This window comes from Anabrus simplex, chromosome 2 (genome assembly GCF_040414725.1).
Source record: "Anabrus simplex isolate iqAnaSimp1 chromosome 2, ASM4041472v1, whole genome shotgun sequence".
Classification (NCBI taxonomy): Eukaryota; Metazoa; Arthropoda; class Insecta; order Orthoptera; family Tettigoniidae; genus Anabrus; species Anabrus simplex.
The window spans coordinates 497,803,136-497,824,922 of record NC_090266.1 but is presented as its reverse complement, the minus strand read 5'-3'; the positions used below and the strand labels follow the sequence as shown (position 1 = coordinate 497,824,922).

The 21,787-nt window shown below is 39.2% G+C and overlaps 1 protein-coding gene across 1 annotated transcript in view; it reads right to left on the bottom strand.

The window, feature by feature from the left end:
• LOC136864196 (haloacid dehalogenase-like hydrolase domain-containing 5) overlaps window positions 1-21,787 on the bottom strand; it is a 188,197-nt gene that overhangs the window by 31,096 nt on the left and 135,314 nt on the right. Inside the window, exon 6 of the mRNA XM_067140871.2 lies at window positions 19,838-20,006. Coding sequence (XP_066996972.2) covers window positions 19,838-20,006 — 169 coding nt within the window. The remainder of the gene's footprint in view (window positions 1-19,837; window positions 20,007-21,787) is intronic.

Genomic DNA, 21,787 nt, shown 5'->3' with positions numbered 1-21,787 from the left:
ATTTTTTTTCAAGCTCCAATATATTAGACTGTATGTATTCAGCACAGTCTGCCATTATCATCAGGTCATTGACATAGGCAAAACTGCTAACTACGGTTATATGAATGATGATGATCCACAAAATATCACTGTAATATTTGTCACAAATGGAAGATAGTAATTGATTTTACTCAAATAAAGTCTCAAATCGCAGGTTGATTAAGAAATACCGTCGTTACTAGTGAGAAATATGTATATGTACTTACGGGCTGTAAAAGGGGCTCCATTATGTTGCTTTCCGCTGCTCGCGCCGTCTTTTGTTTCTTTCTTGAGGTCCAGGGCTGGCACTGATGAATGGGAGTGCTATGTCTGTGAATTCTCATTATCTTTGTCCATATGTCTTGCATTCCGCTGCTCACACCGTCTTTTGTTTCTTTCCTGAGGTCCAGGGCTGGCACCGATGAATGGGAGTGCTATGTCTGTGAATTATCATTTTTTTCCATATGTCCAGTGCGGGTATTTTATTGAAAGAAAAATAGCATGATCCCTGGACCAGTACATATATGTTATTTTTTAAAAAGGAAAATAGCATGATCCTTGGACTAATAAATCGTTCAATGAATCAGTTAGGACACATGAAGTGACAGCCCTTCAAATTACATCGAATTTATACCGGTATGCCCAGCGCAGGTATTTTGTGGAAAGAAAAATAGCATGATCCCTGGACCAATACATATATTTTTTTTTTTAAGGAAAATAGCATGATCCCTGGACCAATAAATCGTTTAATGAAGCAGTTTGGGCACATGAAGTGACAGCCCTTAAAATTACATCGAATGAGAAAAATCAATAAAACAACACCAAAGAACTTCAGTGAGCAAAGACATCACACACGACAGTGTTAGACAAACAAAACACTTACGGAAGCGCTACAACGTGGCAGAAATAGTAGTTGTAAGGCAGGAAAGCATGTATTCTCTAAAATAAAATGTTTCGGGTTATTTCTTAATCAACCTCTGATTTGAGACTTTATTTGAGTGAAAGCAATTATTATCTTCCATTTGTGACAAATATTACAGTGATATTTTGTGGATCAAAATCATTCACATAACCGCTAACTACATTTCCATCAACTGAATCCTTCCCTACCATTTTTCAGCAAATGATCCATATATATACAACAAACATGAAAGGTGAAAGCTGCTTAAATCCTGCAACAACTTTGAACCAAGAACTCATTCTACCATCAGTTCTCACTGCAATCCGATTGTCAACATACATGCCCTTCATGGGCAGTAATAAACTACCTCAATCCCCCCAGCAGAGCCATCTTTTCTCTTGGAACTCTGTCATACATCTTCTCTAGATCTATGAAACATAACTGTTCATTCCTCTCATAGAATTTTTCAATTACTTGACACATACTGAAAATTTGGTCCTGACAGTCCCTCTGTGGTCTGAAGTCACTATTATCCACTATTGATCACACCCTCATTTCCAAATATGCCTTCTTTATTCCACTTACATGATTGCTTTTTCCCATCTTTATGCACCGTTGTTCTTACACATTCCCAAGGCGTTTTTACTAGAGCATGCCACCCATTCTTTTTCTACATCCTGAATTTGCTGAATGTCTATTCTTTGGAACTTTTCACTTATCATATCCATGTACTTGTCTAATTTCCTGAAGACATCAAGATTTTCTATCCTTACTGTTAGTAGATAAGACTTAATTTCTCTATCCTAGGTCTCATGGGTGCCCGCAGGATCTTCACCAGGGGGGGGCACATTAACAATTTTCTTGAATATAAGAACCAATATAATGTCAGCAACATTAAATTGTTTACAGAAATTTCTGGTTATAACAGATGCTAGATGACTGTCAGTAAGTTCAGTTTATGAAATAATCTGGTATGGTGTTAAACAATTGAACATCAACCTTTTTAGAAGTCCAGAGAGGGGTAAGCGCCCCCACTTGCCGTCCCCCCCCCCCCCCCCCCTTGCAGGCGCCCATGCTAGGTTTAGTGACATTAACTTCACAGATTGTGATCTGTATCATCAGAAAATCCCCTAAATATCCTTATATTCCTAATACATTTTCTGAATTCAAAGTCAGTTATGATATAGCCTATTATGGAATTGATGCCACTACTCTCCCATGTGTAATGGGAATAATGAATTTGCAACTGCTACTCGCATTCTACCACAAAATTCCAGTATATGCTTCTCATTCCTGTTTGCTTCCTTATCTTCCCCACATTTACCCATCACCTTCTCATATCCTTCAGTTCTATTTCCAATTCTTGCACTGAAATCAACCATTAGTACTACCCTGTCCTTGCTGTTGACCCTGACTGGTTCATAAAAATTGTCTACTTCCTCCTCATTTGCTTCCTCACATGGTGAATACAAAGAGACAATTCTCATTCTTCCAACTGCCAAATCCATCCACATTATTTGTTCATCTATATGACTAACAGAAACTACATTTCGTGCTATGGGGTTCCTGATGAATAGTCCTATCCCCCACTCTACCCTTCCCCCCTTTAACACCTGTTTATAATCTTATAAACTCCTCTCTCTTCCTTATTATCTCCCCTAACACGAACATCATTAACTACAAATTCATCCAGATGCATTCACTTTGTTGACTCAGACAGTTCTAATTTCTTTCTTCCATAAACTCCATTAATACTGATAGCACTCCATCAAATTCCATTTTGATTGCCATGCTTTCTTTCAAGGATTAGGATGCTACCCCACTTATAATAGACAGTCACAGTGAGAATCTCCCAGGTGTGAATTATATAGTCCTAGCTGCCTGAGTCCAAGGAGAGCTAGAATTCACAATATGTTCAAAAAGACCACTCTTGTTCCATAGTAAATGGTACCCCAACTCTCAGGACCAGCTACTACACCACTTAGCCACTGCCCGTAGTTTTTTTTTTTGCTAGTGGCTTTACGTTGCACCGACACAGATAGGTCTTATGGCGACGATAGGATAGGCCTAGGAGTTGGAAGGAACCGGCCGTGGCCTTAATTAAGGTACAGCCCTAGCATTTGCCTGGTGTGAAAATAGGAAACCATGGAAAACCATCTTCAGCGCTGCCAACAGTGGGATTCAAACCTACTATCTCCCGGATGCAAGCTCACAGCCGCGCGCCCCTAATAGCACGGCCAACTCGCCCATAGTTTACGAACAAGGATGTCACTACAGTAACCTTCTGAATAAAGGAGTATCTTCTGCTACACATACACCAACTGGGAATATCAGAGACCATCTCCAGAAACCATTTGGGAATACACTCACACTGTTTGGACTCTATAGTCGGGAACGAAAATATTTTTAAAAGGTTCAAAAAGACGGGACCTTGTATGCTCTCGATTGCAGTGCATGGCTGACGAGATGGCAGCGAAGATGATGTCACTTGGGATGACGACACTCCGGTAGCAGGGAAGTTGGGGGCGCAAGATGATAATTCAAATGAAAGCAGTGATCAAGTTTACTCATGTTTACTGTGTGGTAGGCCTACTGCCAAACTAAGGGCCGGTTCTACCTACGGGTAAAGTAGCGCGTAACTTGCCCTCCGCGTAAAAGGATATTTCCGTTCTACCACTCCCAGGTAGCGCTATCAGCAGCATATATCATAGTTACCCGGCGCGTAATTTATCGGCCACTTCGAGGGCCCGATAAGACTTTACATGCAGGGCAAGCTTTGAGAGCTAAACATTATTAGCTGTATTTCTGGTGACATACAGCTTAAATTAGCTTAGTATATTGATAAAAGCATGATACCGTAACAATGATCAATATTGTATTGCAGGATTTTGAAGATTAATGCTTCCCTTGAGTTGCAACGGTCTCACCAGCCTCTCACATCAACAGCGTTGGGGCTACATTGTATACGTCAAGCTTTTGCAAAGAAACTCTACTAGGAAATGAAATCAAAACCTATTTGGTAAGCATCTCAAATGGGCTTTGATTTTCTAATTTTAATTTTTCAGTTTTCAAACACCAGGTAGAAGTTAATATATGTATCTCAATTACCCCAGGCGTTCTCATAGTGTTATGGCTAACACGTTAAGAAGTGAGGGTAATTGTTTCCACCTATTCATTGACATTAAATGGCTAACACGCTCGATTCATAACATGAGATATGCAGGTTCCAGTCTTCATTATGCCAAATACTTTTTATTTTCATTATTAGTGCCGTATTCATCTGTGTGCCTCTTTTCATATGTTCTTTTGTTAATGATACATTTAATTGAAATGTTTAATCACAATATTATGTCTACTAGGAAAATGCTTTATATGTGTGCTACTTATAGAAGGTGATGTTATGATTAATTCCAATCATTATAATAGTAAAGCATATAGCATATAGGACTGTTGCACTGGTAACAGATTGCCTATCAGTTGTTTACCTAGTCTTCTCGTAAATGATTTCACAGAAATCGGAAACTATTCCATTCCCGAATTCCTCTTCCTATGAATGGATATTTTCCCTGATTAGTTCTTTACATTTACAGTATCTTCCAACTTTATCTTCATAAAGTTAAACATTAGATAAAATGCATTATCAATAAATGGAAGCATGTGGAACTAAGCAAGGTCACAGAGCTAGTTGCAAATACTTATATCAATTCACAGAAGTCTGCCGATAGATTCATCAAAGCCAATAAGTCCATAAGGAAGGGGGTGTGTGTGTGTGTGTGTGTGTGTGTGTGTGTGTGTGTGTGTGTGTGTGTGTGTGTGTGTGTGTACGTATATGGAAGCACGTTAAGGAGAGTTAAGAACAATGATAGGAATTGAAAATAAATTTTTTAATGTAAATTAGAAAGCCTTATATGACAGATTATAACTAGCGTAAGGAAATGTAAGCTTGAGATTTTAATCCCAATTTGGTATTGATTTTGAAGCTCATAGATTAAAATACCAAAAGCTTGACATAAATCGTTGTCCATAACTCTTAAGACTCCCCGTATTAGGCTTTTTAGTGATTATCAGCACATGCAAGCACAGGGGGAAAAAAGACATTGCATTTACTTTTAACTATGACAAAAAGGCTTTGTGATCACTTTTCCCATCCATCACTTCAGTTTCCTTAGAGCTCATCTGATTTTAGCAGCACAACATCAAGAGTATTTTTCCCTCCACTGGGTTCCATCACTTTCTAATTCATCTGTCCTTCCGAGATTAACTTATTTACCATTTGTTGGTCATATTTTCTGTCATTCACATTACCTTCCTGGTTAACATGTCGTATGTACACCATCCTACACATAACCTAACTCTTGTAAAACCTTCAATTATTATGTTCAATATATTTTAATTATCAATATATTTTAATTACCTTTTATTAAATGTCAAGTATGACTATGTTCTGCAAATATGTATTGTACAATGGTATAACCTCCCTCAAAATCTGTGTAGTCGAAAGCTGTAGAAAACTCTGCAATATTCATATATTGGGTATATTAATTCACTATCATTCTGATACATATAGCAGTTTCTGGAAACTTACAGTAATGATTTATTATCCAGATACATGTAGAAACATTAGGAATTTTATAGACTAGTCCATGTGGTTTGTATGTATGTACTAGAATATTCGAGTTTGACTACTGCAATCGAGAGGCCAGTCGATCGATTGTTCTTGTATGTTCAGATGTATTCCATTTAGAGTGTTGCAAGAACATTCCAGAAGTCAGTATTTCTAGACTGTTTGTCGAACAGTATATATATCAAGCTGACAGGCCAAAAGTCAGTGTTGGACTCCGTGGCGAAGTCAGTCAGTCAATCAGTGAGACAGTGACAGAGAGAGACAGTGCAATAAGAGAATGCAGAGCATGGGTTAGTGTGAGTTGATATCCGTATTTGTCAGAACTGACTTGAATGAGAGGGTAGTCAGTCTTGCCTTGTGATCTGTAATTTTCAGAACTGACTGTGTGATGATGAAGTGACTGATCAGTGTGAGGAATTTTTGATATCTGTACTTGACAGAATCGGCAATGAACTGCTTTAGTGTGTTTCACTTAATAGTGTTCTGTATAACTGTGAATAACTGTGTGTTGTTAAGGTATAGATGTAGCGGCAATAAGGTGGTTTTATTTAAGGGAATGAATGTATCCTGTGTGATATTTATGTATACCAAAATAAAATCGCACTGAGAACGAAAAACTGGCGACCGTGGCAGGACTCTCAGATGATATTTGACTCGAAAATGAAGAACGACCAGAGGACCGTAGCAACGTTTGAACAGGTAATTTCATTGATTCAGGGCCAGTACAAAAACTTGATGGAATAATTGAGGCCCAGCTGATACAGTCTCAAGAAATAAAGGACGAAATCAATTCATTGGACAATGAAGTGCGCTCTCTCAAAACCAAGGTGATCACTGACATAGAAAAGGACAATGAACCGGACGAGAAGCAGTCCGAAGTGATGCTCACGGTTGTGGAGTCCTTAGTTTGGGGCCCAGCGGAGGAAGCGAGTGCCCTGCATGAATGTACGACGGCTGTGGACACACGAGTGAAGCCTACAAGCAGAGATGGCGGCTCCTGCGTTGTGAAGGTGGCAACTCCGCGGGATCACTTCCTGGGGAACAAGCCAGACCCAGTTCGAGACCGGATCACGTCAGAAGAGGGAGCCGAATACCCGATCACCGGACTACATGGCCAGGAGGTTGAAGTACGACGCAGCCCCCAGCTATGTGCGACCTGCGAGGAGGTTGTGGGAGAATTCAACAGGCGCAGCAGTGTCCACTAACCGAGAGCTGACTACCGAGCCCAGCTGCAGGAAAGTATTCAGCGAGCCAATAGAACACAGCTGGTATTCGACGCTGAGACCAAACAACCAGGCGATGCGACTGTGGCCGTACCAGAATGATACCAAGCACAAGGAGGCTGACAGCTGCAGCAAGCTCTGCGGCATCAAAATCCACCAAGGGAGGATGTTTGACGTGAAACAGAACCACGAGGAGGCTCAGACGATGTCCCAGGAGACGGAGGCAGCAATGGCAATGACACGACTAGTGGGCCCTCATCTAGGAGACGAAGAACCAATGGGGTATGAACCGATAACCGACAAACAAGTGTGCCACCTGACCAGGACACTAGTTCCGGCATGGAGCCATGTGCCAGTAAGAACAGTAAGTTCAGCACCCTGGAAAAAGAGAAGACTCAACAGGTTGTTTAGCCTTGTTGGCGGTGTTGTAATTAGGCCAATTATGTTTAGGTCCTTTGGAGAGCATAATAAGACTCAACAGGGCCAAGTCCAAGACATGCGAGCCTGACCCGTGTATCACACCAGTGGACTGTGAAGATGCATGGGCCCTGAGAGAACACAAAGGTGCGAACGAAGGGAAAGTCAGCAGAGTTTTGACTGTCATGGGAGTACCTTAGGATTGTTGCCAACAGAAACGAGGGCACAGTCAACCGGAACCAGCGGATCCCCCATGGAAAGGTGGTGACCTTCGACCGAACCGCCTGGCTGCGAACTGTGGACTGCGACAGTGCCAACAAGAGGACAGTGTGACTGAGGGAATGTGGTGTGTAGTTAAACAGTGAGGACTAAGACATACATACATACATACATACATACATACATACATACATACATACATTATCATTATAGACTGTTATGCCTTTCAGCATTCAGTCTGCAAGCCTCTGAGAATTTACTAAACGTCGCCACAATCCTCGATTTGCAACTAGTGTTGTGGCCTCATTTACTTCTATACCTCTTATCTTTAAATCGTTAGAAACCGAGTCTAACCATCGTCGTCTTGGTCTACCTCTACTTCTCTTACCCTCAATAGCAGAGTCCATTATTCTCCTAGGTAACCTATCCTCCTCCATTCGCCTCACATGACCCCACCACTGAAGCCGGTTTATGCATACAGCTTCATCCATCGAGTTCATTCCTAAATTAGCCTTTATCTCCTCATTCCGAGTACCCTCCTGCAATTGTTCCCACCTGTTTGTACCAGCAATCATTCTTGCTACTTTAATGTCTGTTACTTCTAACCTATGAATAAGATATCCTGAGTCCACCCAGCTTTCGCTCCCGTAAAGCTAAGTTGGTCTGAAAACAGACTGATGTAAAGATAGTTTCGTCTGGGAGCTGACTTCCTTCTTACAGAATACTGCTGATCGCAACTGCGAGCTCACTGCATCAGTTTTACTACACCTTGATTCAATCTCACTTACTATATTACCATCCTGGGAGAACACACAACCTAAATACTTGAAATTATCGACCTGTTCTAGCTTTGTATCACCAATCACACATTCAATTCTGTTGAATTTCTTACCTACTGACATCAATTTAGTCTTCGAGAGGCTAATTTTCATACCATACTCATTGCACCTATTTTCAAGTTCCAAGATATTAGACTGCAGGCTTTCGGCACAGTCTGCCAGTAAGACCAAGTCGTCAGCATAGGCCAAACTGCTTACTATATTTCCACCTAACTGAATCCCTCCCTGCCATTTTATACCTTTCAGCAGATGATCCATGTAAACTACGAACAGCAAAGGTGAAAGATTACAGCCTTGTCTAACCCCTGTAAGTACCCTGAACCAAGAACTCATTCTACCATCAATTCTCACTGAAGCCCAATTGTTAACATAAATGCCTTTGATTGATTTGAATAATCTACATTTAATTCCATAGTCCCCCAGTATAGTGAACATCTTTTCCCTCGGTACCCTGTCATATACTTTCTCTAGATCTACAAAACATAAACACAACTGCCTATTCCTCTCGTAGCATTTTTCAATTACCTGGCACATACTGAAAATCAGATCCTGACAGCCTCTCTGTGGTCTGAAACCACACTGGTTTTCATCCAACTTCCTCTCAACGACTGATCGCACCCTCCCTTCCAAGATGCCAGTGAATACTTTGCCTGGTATAATAATCAATGAGATACCTCGATAGTTGTTGCAGTCCTTCCTGTTCCCTTGCTTATAGATAGGTGCAATTACTGCTTTTGTCCAATCTGAAGGTACCTTACCAACACTCCACACTAATTTTACTACTCTATGAAGCCATTTCATCCTGCCTTCCCACTATACTTCACCATTTCAGGTCTAATTTAATCTATTCCTGCTGCCTTATGACAATGGAGTTTACTTACTATCCTTTCCACTTCCTCAAGCATAATTTCACCAACATCATTTTGCTCCTCCCCATGAGCTTGGCTGTTTGCAACACCACCATGATGATTTCCTTTTACATTGAGAAGATGTTCAAAATATTCCCTCCACCTCTCCAGTGATTCCCTGGGATCTATTATGAGTTCACCTGAATTACTCAAAACACTGTTCATTTCCTTTTTCTCTCCCTTCCTAAGATTCTTTATTACTGTCCAGAAAGGTTTCCCTGCTGCTTGACCTAGCCTTTCCAGGTTATTACCAAAATCTTCCCACGATTTCTTTTTGGATTCAACAACTATTTGTTTCGCTCTGTTTCTTTCATCTACATACAAATCCCTGTCTGCCTTGGCCCTTGTTTGGAGCCATTTCTGATAAGCCTTCTTTTTACGTTTACAGGCTGCTCTCACTTCATCATTCCACCAAGATGTTCGCCTTTTCCCATCTTTACACACAGTTGTTCCTAGGCATTCCTTTGCTGTTCCTACTACAGCATCCCTGTATGCCACCCATTCACTTTCTATATCCTGAACCTGCTTACTGTCTACTGTTCGAAACTTCTCACTAATCATATCCATGTACTTCCGCCTAATTTCCTCGTCCTGGAGATTTTCTACCCTTATTCGTTTGCAGACAGATTTCACTTTCTCTACCCTAGGCCTAGAGATACTTAGTTCACTACAGATCAGATAGTGGTCTGTATCATCGAAAAATCCGCAAAAAACTCGTACATTCCTAAAAGATTTCCTGAATCCAAAGTCTGTTAAGATATAGTCTATTATGGATCTGGTACCCCTAGCCTCCCATGTGTAGCGGTGAATAGCCTTATGATTGAAGAATGTATTCGTAACAGCTAAACCCATACTAGCACAGAAGTCCAGCAAACGCTTCCCATTCCCATTAGCTTCCATATCTTCCCCACATTTACCAATCACCCTTTCGTATCCTTCAGTTCTATTCCCAACTCTCGCATTGAAATTGCCTATTAGCACTATTCTATCCTTGCTGTTGACCCTGACCACGATGTCACTCAATGCTTCATAAAACTTGTCAACTTCATCCTCATCTGCACCCTCACATGGTGAATACACGGACACAATTCTTGTCCTAATTCCCCCAACTGACAAATCTACCCACATCATTCGCTCATTTACGTGCCTAACAGAAACTATGTTGCGTGCAATGGTATTCCTGATAAAGAGCCCTACCCCAGACTCTGCCCTTCCCTTTCTAACACCCGTCAAGTACACTTTATAATCTCCTATCTCTTCCTCATTATCCCCCCTTACCCGAATAATCACTTCTCCTAGCACATCCAGATGCATCCTCTTTGCTGACTCAGCCAGTTCTACCTTCTTTCTTCCATAAGCCCCGTTGATATTGATAGCTCCCCATCAAATTCCATTTCGTTCGCCATGTTGTTTCCAAGGAGTCCCTCGCCTGTCAAATGGGAGTGGGACTCCATTACTCCCATAGGTCCGAGGCTTGCTTAAAATGTTCTGAGCTCGGTAAATTCATGAAGCAGGATGCTACCCTACTTGCACATAGTCCAAGTGAGAATCTCTCCTCTAACGGGTTATGGACCACCGGTGAGTTGTATAGTCCTGGCCGCCTGAGCACAAGGAGGGCCACGACTCAGAATATGTCCGAGATGCCCACTCCCATTCCATAGCAACTGGCATCCCGACTCTCAGGACTACTTACTAGGCCACTCAGCCATTGCCCATGGTTCACGAACTAGGACGTGACTACAGTAACCCACAAACATGAACCACGAGGACTAAGAGGGACAAATATTTAAATACAAGGACACTTAGTTATAATTAAAGACCTAGAGTAAGGAATGTACAGGATAGATACTGAAGGTTTTAGTGGGGATAACTGTCACATGTACACCATGCTACACATAACCTAACTCTTGTAAAACCTTCAATGACTATGTTTCATACATCTTAATCATCTTTTTATGCTGTCAAGTACGACTATGTTCTGAAAATATGTATTGTGTATTGTTATAACCTCAAAATCTGTGTAGTCAAAAGCAGTAGAAAACTTTGTAATATTCGTATTTTGGGTATAATCCACAATCATTCTGATACATATAGAGGTTTCTGGAAACTTACAGTAATTATTTATTATCCAGATACATGTAGAAACATTAGGAATGTTATAGAGTTGTCCATGTGGTTTGTGTATATGTAACAGAATATTTGAGTTTGATCTACTCCAATCGAGCAGCTGGTCAATTGATTGTTCTTGTATGATCGGATGTTTTCCATTTAGAGTGTTGCAAAAACATTTCCAGAAGTCGATATTTCTAGACCATTTGGACTCTGTGGTGAAATCAGTCAGTAAGAGAATGTAGAGTGTGGGTTAGAGTGAGTTGATATCTGTATTTGTCAGAATCAACTTGAGTGAGGGTAGCCAGTCTTGCCTTGTGTTGGTAAAGTGAATAACCAGTGTAAGAACTAGTTGATATCTGTACTTTTCGAAATCGACTACATGATGGTGAAGTGACTGATCAGTGTGGGGACTTGTTGATATTTGCACTTGACAGAATCAACAGTGAATTGCTTCAGTGTGTTTCCCTTAATAGTGTTGTGTATAATTGTGTATAACTCTGTGTTGTTAAGGAATAGACGTAGCAGCAATAAAGTGGTTTCATGTAAGGAAGAGAACATATCTTGTGTGATATTTATGTACACCAAAATAAAATAGTAATGAGAACAATAAACATGTGGTAAATTGAGATAACTTGCTATATGTTCCTTTCCATGTCGTTCCCTACATACCCCTGATTTTTCTATCCAAGAATTCAGCATCAGTGTCATCCCTTCCAGGTCTGTATGCCCCAAAAACATCAACCTTCAGTGATGAGTCTTCCACCTAAAATTTCATGTTTCCTGTCCATAACTTTTTTACAGCTTACAAATTCTTCTTTAACCAGTATGAATACTCCCCCTTTAATCAAAACTATCCTCTCTCTACGATAAACACTCCAGTTCGGAGAGAAAATTTCTGCATTCATAATATCACTTCTTAGCCATGATCCGACTTCCATTATATTATCCGGTAAATAAATATCTTTAAAATTACTTAATTCTATTCCTTTCCTTACAAGATTTCTATAGTTTAACACCAACTACTTTGTTATCCTTGTTCGACTTCCAGCTCCCTGTACTCTCATCACTGCTCCCTAGTCCCCACAGTTCCCTGAAAGTACCTCCCTATAACCCTTCTAAACAAACCTCTTAACTTATACGTACCGCTGTAGTTCAAGAGAAGGCCATCTGAACGCAGATCCCCATCACCTACCCACCAATTAGGATCTACAAATTTCACACACATTTCCCCATATACCCACTCCATAGTCTATATTTAAATCCCTGACCACTCTCCAGTCAATAACCCTCCTGATAACAATCTCTGCTCCCTTAAACATCTCTCATGCTGGCATAACCAGTTCCCACAAACTATGGTGATACAAATTCCTGCTTGCCTTACGTTGTTGGTACCAATGTCAAAAACTACCACTTTCTCCTTAACCCTTGTTCTTCCTGTTTCCTTACCTCTACAACTGCCTAAATCTAATTCCTATATTACAGTCTATCCTACTTCCCTTTCCTCCACACACTTCCCAAAACGCCTAGCAACGAAGTTCCTCATGACCAGAGCCTCAAGCCTACCCACTTCATTAGAAATCTTCCCTTCTTGATCTTCCTGATCTTTCCTGACAGCTGCAGTATCTACTTCCTCCTCTTCTCCCTCTCATGGCCCTCTTCCACCTTCCACTTGCTATCCTGTATTCTATGTTTCCCTTTCCTTTCTTCTTGTCTCGCCCCTCCTCTTTAACATTTTCAGATTTCTCATCTTCCCTCTGCTGTTCTACCTCCAGCGAGTCATACAGATTCCTCACCGATACCTCTTCTAAACTCTCCCCAGACTTGAGCCCTTAGCTCTCAATTTTCTTCCCCTTAAAAAATCGCTTCACCTCTCTTCCACAACTTCTCCCCTTCCTTCCTGTCTATCAACCATAATAGTTTTAGGGAGACTTATCTTCATTCCTGTCCTCTGTTACAAACCTAATAATCTCTTTCAAACTCACTCTTTCTTCCCTCATATTCCTTAATGCCCATTCACATCCATAGCCCCTGCAGTTGCATTTTGCAGCCAGTCTTTAATCTACTTAATGAAATACAAAATATCAATAAAAAAATAACATATCCTATGAATTTAAAGAAATCAACGGAAAGAAATGCTGTATACTACACAAGGACTACACGACAGTAAAGAATGCAAGATACTAACTAATACAATAACTAGACTACAGTACTACTCAGGCATATCCTAATTACAAAATAATAGGAATAACAGGGTAACAAACTAAACAAATGTAGTTTAAACCAAATGTGAAGACAGATTATTGTTATCACTATTATTATTACACTACTACGTTCTAAACCTGAAAACCGCTGCTACGTTAAATCCTGAAATATTGAAAGGATTACACACCAATAAAGCAAGCAAGATACTATCTAGTCAAGTAACTACACAACAATTTTAACCTGCACTTAGGCAAATCCTATTTAAAACAGGTTAACTGATAGAACAGAATTGAAGTTAAAACTATACTTAATAGACAGATTATTATTATTTTTCTACTACATGCTGACAGAAATTAAAACTGGACGGCTAGAAGTTGTGAACAAGCATTCAAGTGATTCAGCAAGTCGTCGTCATTTTACAGTTCCAATTTCCCGGGTTCTGTTGGCGAGCTTCTTCCACTCTGTCTTATTGAGATATGTTCTGTTCTTAATGTCCTTCCCCGATCTGCAAGGTCCATCTTGACGATGTCCATCCAGTGGGTTCTTGGTCTTCCCACCATCCGTTTTCCTGCCACGTGCTTCTCCAAGATAACATAAGCTGTCCTTGTTTGGCTCCATCCTCATTACATGCCCGAACCACCTCAATCTGGATATGCTCAACCAATCAAACGATGACTCAATCGCAGTTTCCTTTCTTACCATGTCATTCCTTAACTTGTCCAGTTTTATTTTCTTTTGATTTGTGGACCTCAGGAACTTCCTCTCAGATGCCTGTAACCTTGATCAGTCCTCTTTAAATAGGGTGCATATTTCGATACCACAAGTTACAATCAGTATGAAGTATTGATTGAATATGAATAGCTTTGTCTTTCTTGACATTTTGAGGTCCCAAAGGAATGTTCTTATTTGCTGGTAAAAATGAGAGCTCTTTTACACTCTATTTGACACCACCTTTGTGAATAGTGCATCCCAAGAAATTACACTGCCAATGTATGCAAGGTTTTTCACACTTTCCAGTGGATTCAGTAAGCATTAAATTAAAAGTAACTGGCTTTGCCAAAGGCATAGTAACCAAACCCAAAGTAAATGATTCACTGTATGTGGAGGAAATGTGCATATTAAGGGGAGCAGGGAAGTTGTCTACGAAATACAAATGAATGTTATATGTAAGAAAATATGGCACCACCGTCACTCTACGTATTTCCTATACAGCCTGCATAGTGTACCATTACGTTACAATCTAGATGCTAATACGAATGAAAAAGGGCCAGACAAAATGGCGCACGGCAACTTCAGGTAGTATAAATATATGAGAAATGTCGCGGAAACTCAGATCAATCTAAGTTCAGAAGGCGTAGAGTTATAAAGGCCATGTATAAGAACGTTGAGATGGATCAGGTATTGTTTTAAAAAACAATTGAAACCTAATTCATTCTTTACTGGAAGAAAAAAAGGATTGCATTAAGTAAGTCATCGGAGAAGAAAGAAGACTGAATCTGTCGTTACGGAACGAAAGAATAATTTAAATAGAAGACTGAAGCATAACTGCAAGCTATATAGCAGAGAACAGCAATCGAAATACGGAGAAGATCCGAGATCCTTAAATTTAAATATTGGCGAAACGTGATATTGAGACCGCTGCAGAGAAGAGGCGAGAAGTCAAAACTCTGTACTTCAGGCAATATAGTACACTGAAGAGTGATTAAATTAGGAATTGGAATCCATTATTAGCCTGAGAAAAATTTATTTATTAACAAGAAACCATATCCACATAGGAACAGAGACGCAATTTTACGTAGAAACAATAATATAGATATATTAAGAGGCTAAATAAATATTTTAAATATGTATTCTACCAATCCAATGTTAATTTCTACTTTCATGAGCAAATGTGACATCATGAAATCCACTTAAGCTGAGGGAGAAGATTACCTAGGATGCCATAACGAAGCAGAGCAGCAGCAATGTATTGGGACCAGAGATGACGTCTGGAGAGGCGGTAACCGGCTGGCTGTATGGAGAATTTATAATGTCCAATAACGGACCATTTATATTGGTATTATAAATTTACTCATTTGGGACAAATATTTCAGATTCCCTATGGGAATCAACATCTATACCATCTGATGGCCAAGCAGGCATCAATTATTGGTAGTGAGACAAAGTCTCTCATAGTGCATTAGCACTGCCGGTGGCTTCAAGTAGCATACGCAGTGGCCTCCACGGTATGCACTAGCCAGCGTCTTGGTAGGTGTGCTAGGTACCAACTGATGAGCCCAACCTAGCACACGGGGGTGAAACGCTGGCAACCAGGAATGAGTTAGCTGGAAAATTTATAATGTCCAATAACGGACCATTTATATTGGCACGTCTAACATCCGAGGAAAAGGTAGCAGTTCCCAGAGGAGTGACGAGATATGAGATAAGTTTCTTGTTTAAAGGTACTTATATCATTAGATAGCAATAATTTCCTTCAATGAAATATTTAGTTCAGATTTATTCTATGTGCCAAATTCTAACCATCAGCAACAGATCTTAATCATAGAAACCATGAATGTTAATTATTTTTATTGATAAGTATACTCACATGTGAAGTGATATGGTAATGTTGATGCTTTTGGCGAGTGTATATTGATATATCATGCCAATCTGCTTGGAAAGGCTATTCAGATATGATTCTGAAAACATTGGGAAGAATGCATGCCTCATAAGACGTAGATAAGCTCTAGGAGGCAATTATTTTGACTAACATGACCGCACCTATACGAATTAAAGGAAGAGATGGATCCTACTTGAATTATATGAGTATTGCAGAAGTAATATCGTCGAGGGAGAATATTATCATAATAAATGAGATGTTATAAGGAGGAACAATGAAATGAGAAGAATGATGGCTAAGAAGATATAGATTTGAATTGTGTATTAGTAGAGATGTTGAAATTTAAATGTTTATATTTCGAGAGGTTATATGTAAGAAGAAGATGTTATGAAGTTGTATGATTTAATGTCAAAAATTTAATTTTTGGTCTGTATTGAATCAAGATTGTATGATACATATCAATAGAGGATCGTATTGAATAGATATTATAGGGTTAGGTTCATGTTGAGAAGAGTGTATTAGCAAGAGACCAGCTGATTTTATGTCAAATTAAGTCACACAGTGATATACTATGAGTAGTTGTTAGTTGTTAGCCTCCGCATGCATAATGGTGAAGATATAAGGATATATGACTGGAGTAATCGATGAATTACGATATTTCTTTCCCAAGCGAACCATAGATTGAGATATTGAGCTAATTCAAATGAATAGCACGGCGGAATATGAAATGAGGTAGATGATTGATGGTAGAATAATATCTGAATGTTTGGCACATCCTTTCGTTTACTATACTAGTGGATGATTAATGAAAGGTATATTTATCTTGTTTATGCTTGCTAATATTGCAGATGAGTTTTAATATATGAGAAATAGATGAATATTTCATTTCTAACATCATTTTTTGAAAGTATGGCAACGATCTTAAGCCATATTAAGGAAACTTATCAAATATCTCGGATTTCACAAGGGAAACACAAAGTCATAAGAAACCCAATTATGAAATTTCCCAAATAATAAAGAGAATAAGGATGATGGTCTTGTATAGGGAGGCCAGGTATATTAAATATGAATGAAGTTAGATGAAAACCAACTAATTTACGTAAATTATATTTTCAGTAGGGCATCTTATTCATATCATTAGACTTTTTTTTTTTTTTTTTTTTTTTCGACAGAGGAGTCAAAATGAGATTTAGCTGTTATAAGATGGTGTTAAATAATCCAATATTATGAAGTTCAGTATTGAATGGATGAGTTATTAAGAGGAAGATACCATTTCAATTATGATTCATTGCCAGACAGAAATGTAAAATATGTTTGATTTTTATATAGAAGCCCATAACACATAACCTAAATGAAAAAAATCTCAATCCAAACAAGAACAAATAGATTAGCTAAAGCACAAAAATTAACATGGGATATCTACAAAAATAAATGTCTATCAATAAATGCAAAAATAAAACACTACAACACAGTTATAAAACTGGAAGCTACATATGCAGCAGAAACATTTTTTCACCTGAATAAACAATCAAAGATTGACAGACTTCAGAAAATTGAAAGGAGGATTGGAAGAACCTGCGTCAACAAAAAATACCAGAAAGATGGACAGTGGCGGTTAATACCTAACAAAGTCGTGTACAAAGAGCTAGAACCCATTACAGATACTATGCATAAGAGGAGACTGGGATTCTTTGGACAAGCAGGATTCGAGACTTCTGAAACAACTAGTACAACACAATCTCGTCTCAAAAAATACCACAACAGGATGTAAATGGATCAGAGAAGTAAGAGAGGATCTGAAGGAAATGGGCCTTACAACAGAAGACACCACAAATAAGATAAAATTAAATACAAAACTCAAGAATACAAACCTCCGCTTTACCCTCACACAAAACAAACCAACAACACGCATATTTTCAACTGAGCAAAGGGCACGGAGATCAGAGCATCTGAAGAAGTACTGGGAGGACCACAAAGCCCGAACAATCCCTTCAAAGAAACCTGAACGCCGGACTGACTAAAGTGATCCTATGTGGTCATAAAAGAAGAAGAAGAAGAAGCCCATTGTTCTTTTCTCATGTTAACAGAATTCATTTTATTTTCTTCTTCAGATTAGCATGCTAATAAATTAGTATAATGATAAGTTGGATTTATTATTTATGAAAGTTAAGATAAGATATGTAGAATTAGGATCACATATTCATTTACGATAAGAAATATTCATACTGAATGTCGAATGGAGACGTCCACCGACAGAATTGGTTTATTGAGCGATACTTAGAGGAATGGAAGGTGATCTTTCTCGGAACCTACGGTGAATGAGTAGAATATTGATGAAATAAATTTTTTCCTGAGATGCTACTGGGATCATCTACATTCAAACTTCGACGCAGGTGGGGTAGAATAGTGATATGTGAAATACAAAATAATTCAAATTTCTATGGCTTAATAAAGACAGAAATATAACTTCTTCTTCTTCTTCTTCTTCTTCTTCTTCTTCTTCTTCTTCTTCTTCTTAGCATTTTACCGGAGGTGCAGGATTGGCCTTTAGATTGACGAATGCCATTTTAAATGATCAGACGCAACATATGGTGTGAGTTGAGCAATTTTCATATCAACAGTTGGAGTGTCATGTCACTGCTGTCTTGGTCTTCCACGTGGGCACTAACCATCGATGGTGAAGTTGTATGCATCACAAGCGACAGTACCATTTACTGCTCTCAGGATATGGCTATACCACCCAAGGCACCTCCTTACATTTTCTTTTGAATGGGAATAATTCCCAATCTCTGCCAGATCATGTCAGTTATGTGATCACAGATTGATACTTCCAAGAGACCAATATAAAATGCACATAGCCATGATTTGTACAGGACAGTAGTGAATGGCAGCTCTCAGCGCTATACAATGTCGCTGGATGGTCTATAGTGCGGTACACCTTTGATTTGTGGTGGACTAGCACATGCCTATCACATAATGCTCCTGTTATTCCCCTCCATCTAAGCCACGCTGCATTCACTTTAGCCCTCACTTCCTGATCAATACCAACATCACTTTACATGTGGGATCCTATATACTGGAAGTAGTTAGTTTTCACTAGATCTTCATCATTGGTAGCGACAGTGGATGTGTTGGAATTCATTTCCAGATACTCAGTTTTCTCAACATTTAGGAGTTCACTCCATGTTTGAACACAGCCCAGCAGTTCCTCTTTGGTTGTAGCTGCAAGTAGGATGTCATTGGCATAGAATACAGTGCAAGAAACACTCTCGTGCAGGTCAAGAGAGATGGTGTCCATAACGAGTATGAAGTGTGACAGCGCTGACCCCAGATGTTCTCCAACTCTTACATGGAAGCTCCCAGAGAGGTCAGCAGTACACCTCACACTCTGCTACAAGTATTCTCATAAAGCATCCGTGCACCCAGTCGATAAGCAACTCTGACATGCCACGGCCGCGCAATGTATACCAGATGAGCTGATCCGGAACATGATCAAATGCCTTCTCTAGGCCGAGGAATGCCAAGTGTAATGGGTTATTCTTTTCTTTATTTTTCTGCAGAAGCATGCAGGATGCAAAGATTGCATCAGAAGTACTGATTCCCTTTACAAAACCAATCTGGTTGATGCCTACTGTGACAATGTCTCTCAGGTGCCAGTCAAGAATCCGCTCAAAGAACTATAACACAACCACAAAAAAATGTTTTCTTAAAAGTTAAATGGAGTGAAGCATAGATTGCTAAAATAGAAATCATTAACTATAAATAAAATACATACTTCAACCAAAATACTGAAACATGACTCAGCAGCATGATCCCAATAATGGGGATTTGCTCCAAGGAGATCCTCAATGCTTTGCTGCTGTCTGGTGACACGTCTGCCATCTCTCTTACTCAGGTACTGGTTATACAGATTTGCTCCAAACACATCAGTATATACATTGTCACTGAAACAAAAATATATTGAAAAATAATACCAACAGGTTAAATAATAACACTGTGTTTTAGAAAACCAAAACTTTCTCTCAACAATGGTGGGGATACTTCAAACATTTGTTACTTTTCAATGGAGTCTAATTATTACTTCAAACTGTAGCTAAATCAGATAAAATTATATACTTAAAAGATATGAACCTTTCTTCATACAACTAAACAGAGAACTGAACTCAATCCCGAACCCGTATCAAAAATGAGACACACTAAACACTAAACAATGTGCTGACATATTGTTCATAACTAAACATGGAGCAATAAACTGCAATAAATTTTTCATGTGAAAATAATTTATCTTTCAGTTCCTTAGGCTTTCTAAGAATTCCAAAGATTTAACCATTAGTGACAACATCTCTATCCCCAACAAAAAGAAAGGCATACACAGATCTGATGTTGGATAATCATAAAAAATCCAACATTAACATTTCTTGTGCTAATTGATTTACATATACATACATACATACATACATACTTCATTATAGACTGTTATGCCTTTCAGCATTCAGTCTGCAAACCTCTGTGAATTTACTAAACTCCACCACAATCATCTATTTGCAACAAGGTCTGTGGCCTTGTTTATTTCCACACCTTTTATCCTGAAATCATTAGATACTGAGTCTAACCATCATTGACTTGGTCTCCTGCTACCTCTCTTACCCTCCATGACTGAGTTCATTATTCTCCTAGGTAACCTATCCTCCTCCATTCACCTCACATGACCCCACTACCTAAGCATTTTACTACATACAGATTCATCAATAGAGTTCATTCCTAACTTAGCTTTCATCTCTTCGTTCTGAGTACCTTCCTGTCATTGTTACCATCTCTTTATACCAAGATCATTCTTGCTACTTTCATATCTGTTACTTCTAACTTACTTGGGGGTGTTCAGAAATGATTCACACTACAACTTTTTCACATTCAAAGGAACCATTTACTGAACAAACGAATACAGATTACTGTATACTACAGGTATTCCCGTCGACAGTGACCAGACGCTCAAAGAAGTCCACTGGATCTGCTCTGTGCTGTTGCACCAACTGTTGACATATCTTCACATGCTTCTGTTCATGCGCATTGGTGAGGGAATGGGGCACCCATTGTGCTCACACCTTCTACCTTCTTGACTTTCAAATTTTCATGGATGATGGTGTGGAGGGTTCCTCGTGATATACCTGTTGCAACTTATAAATATTTTTTATCTGTATTGGCTTTAACATAACTAAGGTCAAAGGATTTTTCCCACCTTCCAATACTTCTTAATTTTTAGAGGTAGTTTTTATGCAAATACAAACACGTTTCAACTTAAATTCTAGCTAAATATTACAAGAATATGTTTCATTCCATTTTGGAACATCTTCAGCATAAAAAAGTACATCCTTTGTCCACCCAACTTTCACACCTGCAAAGCAAAGTCAGTCTGAAAATAGACCACAGTAAAGATAGTTTCAACCGGGAGCTGACATCTTACTTACAGACCTGATGCCTTCTCTAGTTCATCAAACGTGTCCCATTATCAAGTCACTGACAAGCTGGACATTGTTTGGTTCGCGTGCAGTCGCTGGATGCCCAGTGCTTTTGCATTTTTCAGCACAGTCTCTGCCAACTCTGAACTCTGATATCCAACAAAACACAGATCTGTGGCTTGGTGCTGTTTCCCCACATATGGCTACTAACCTCTTGTAGATGTCTGAAGCAGTCACTCTTTCCCTCCCGAGAAACATACTATCCATCA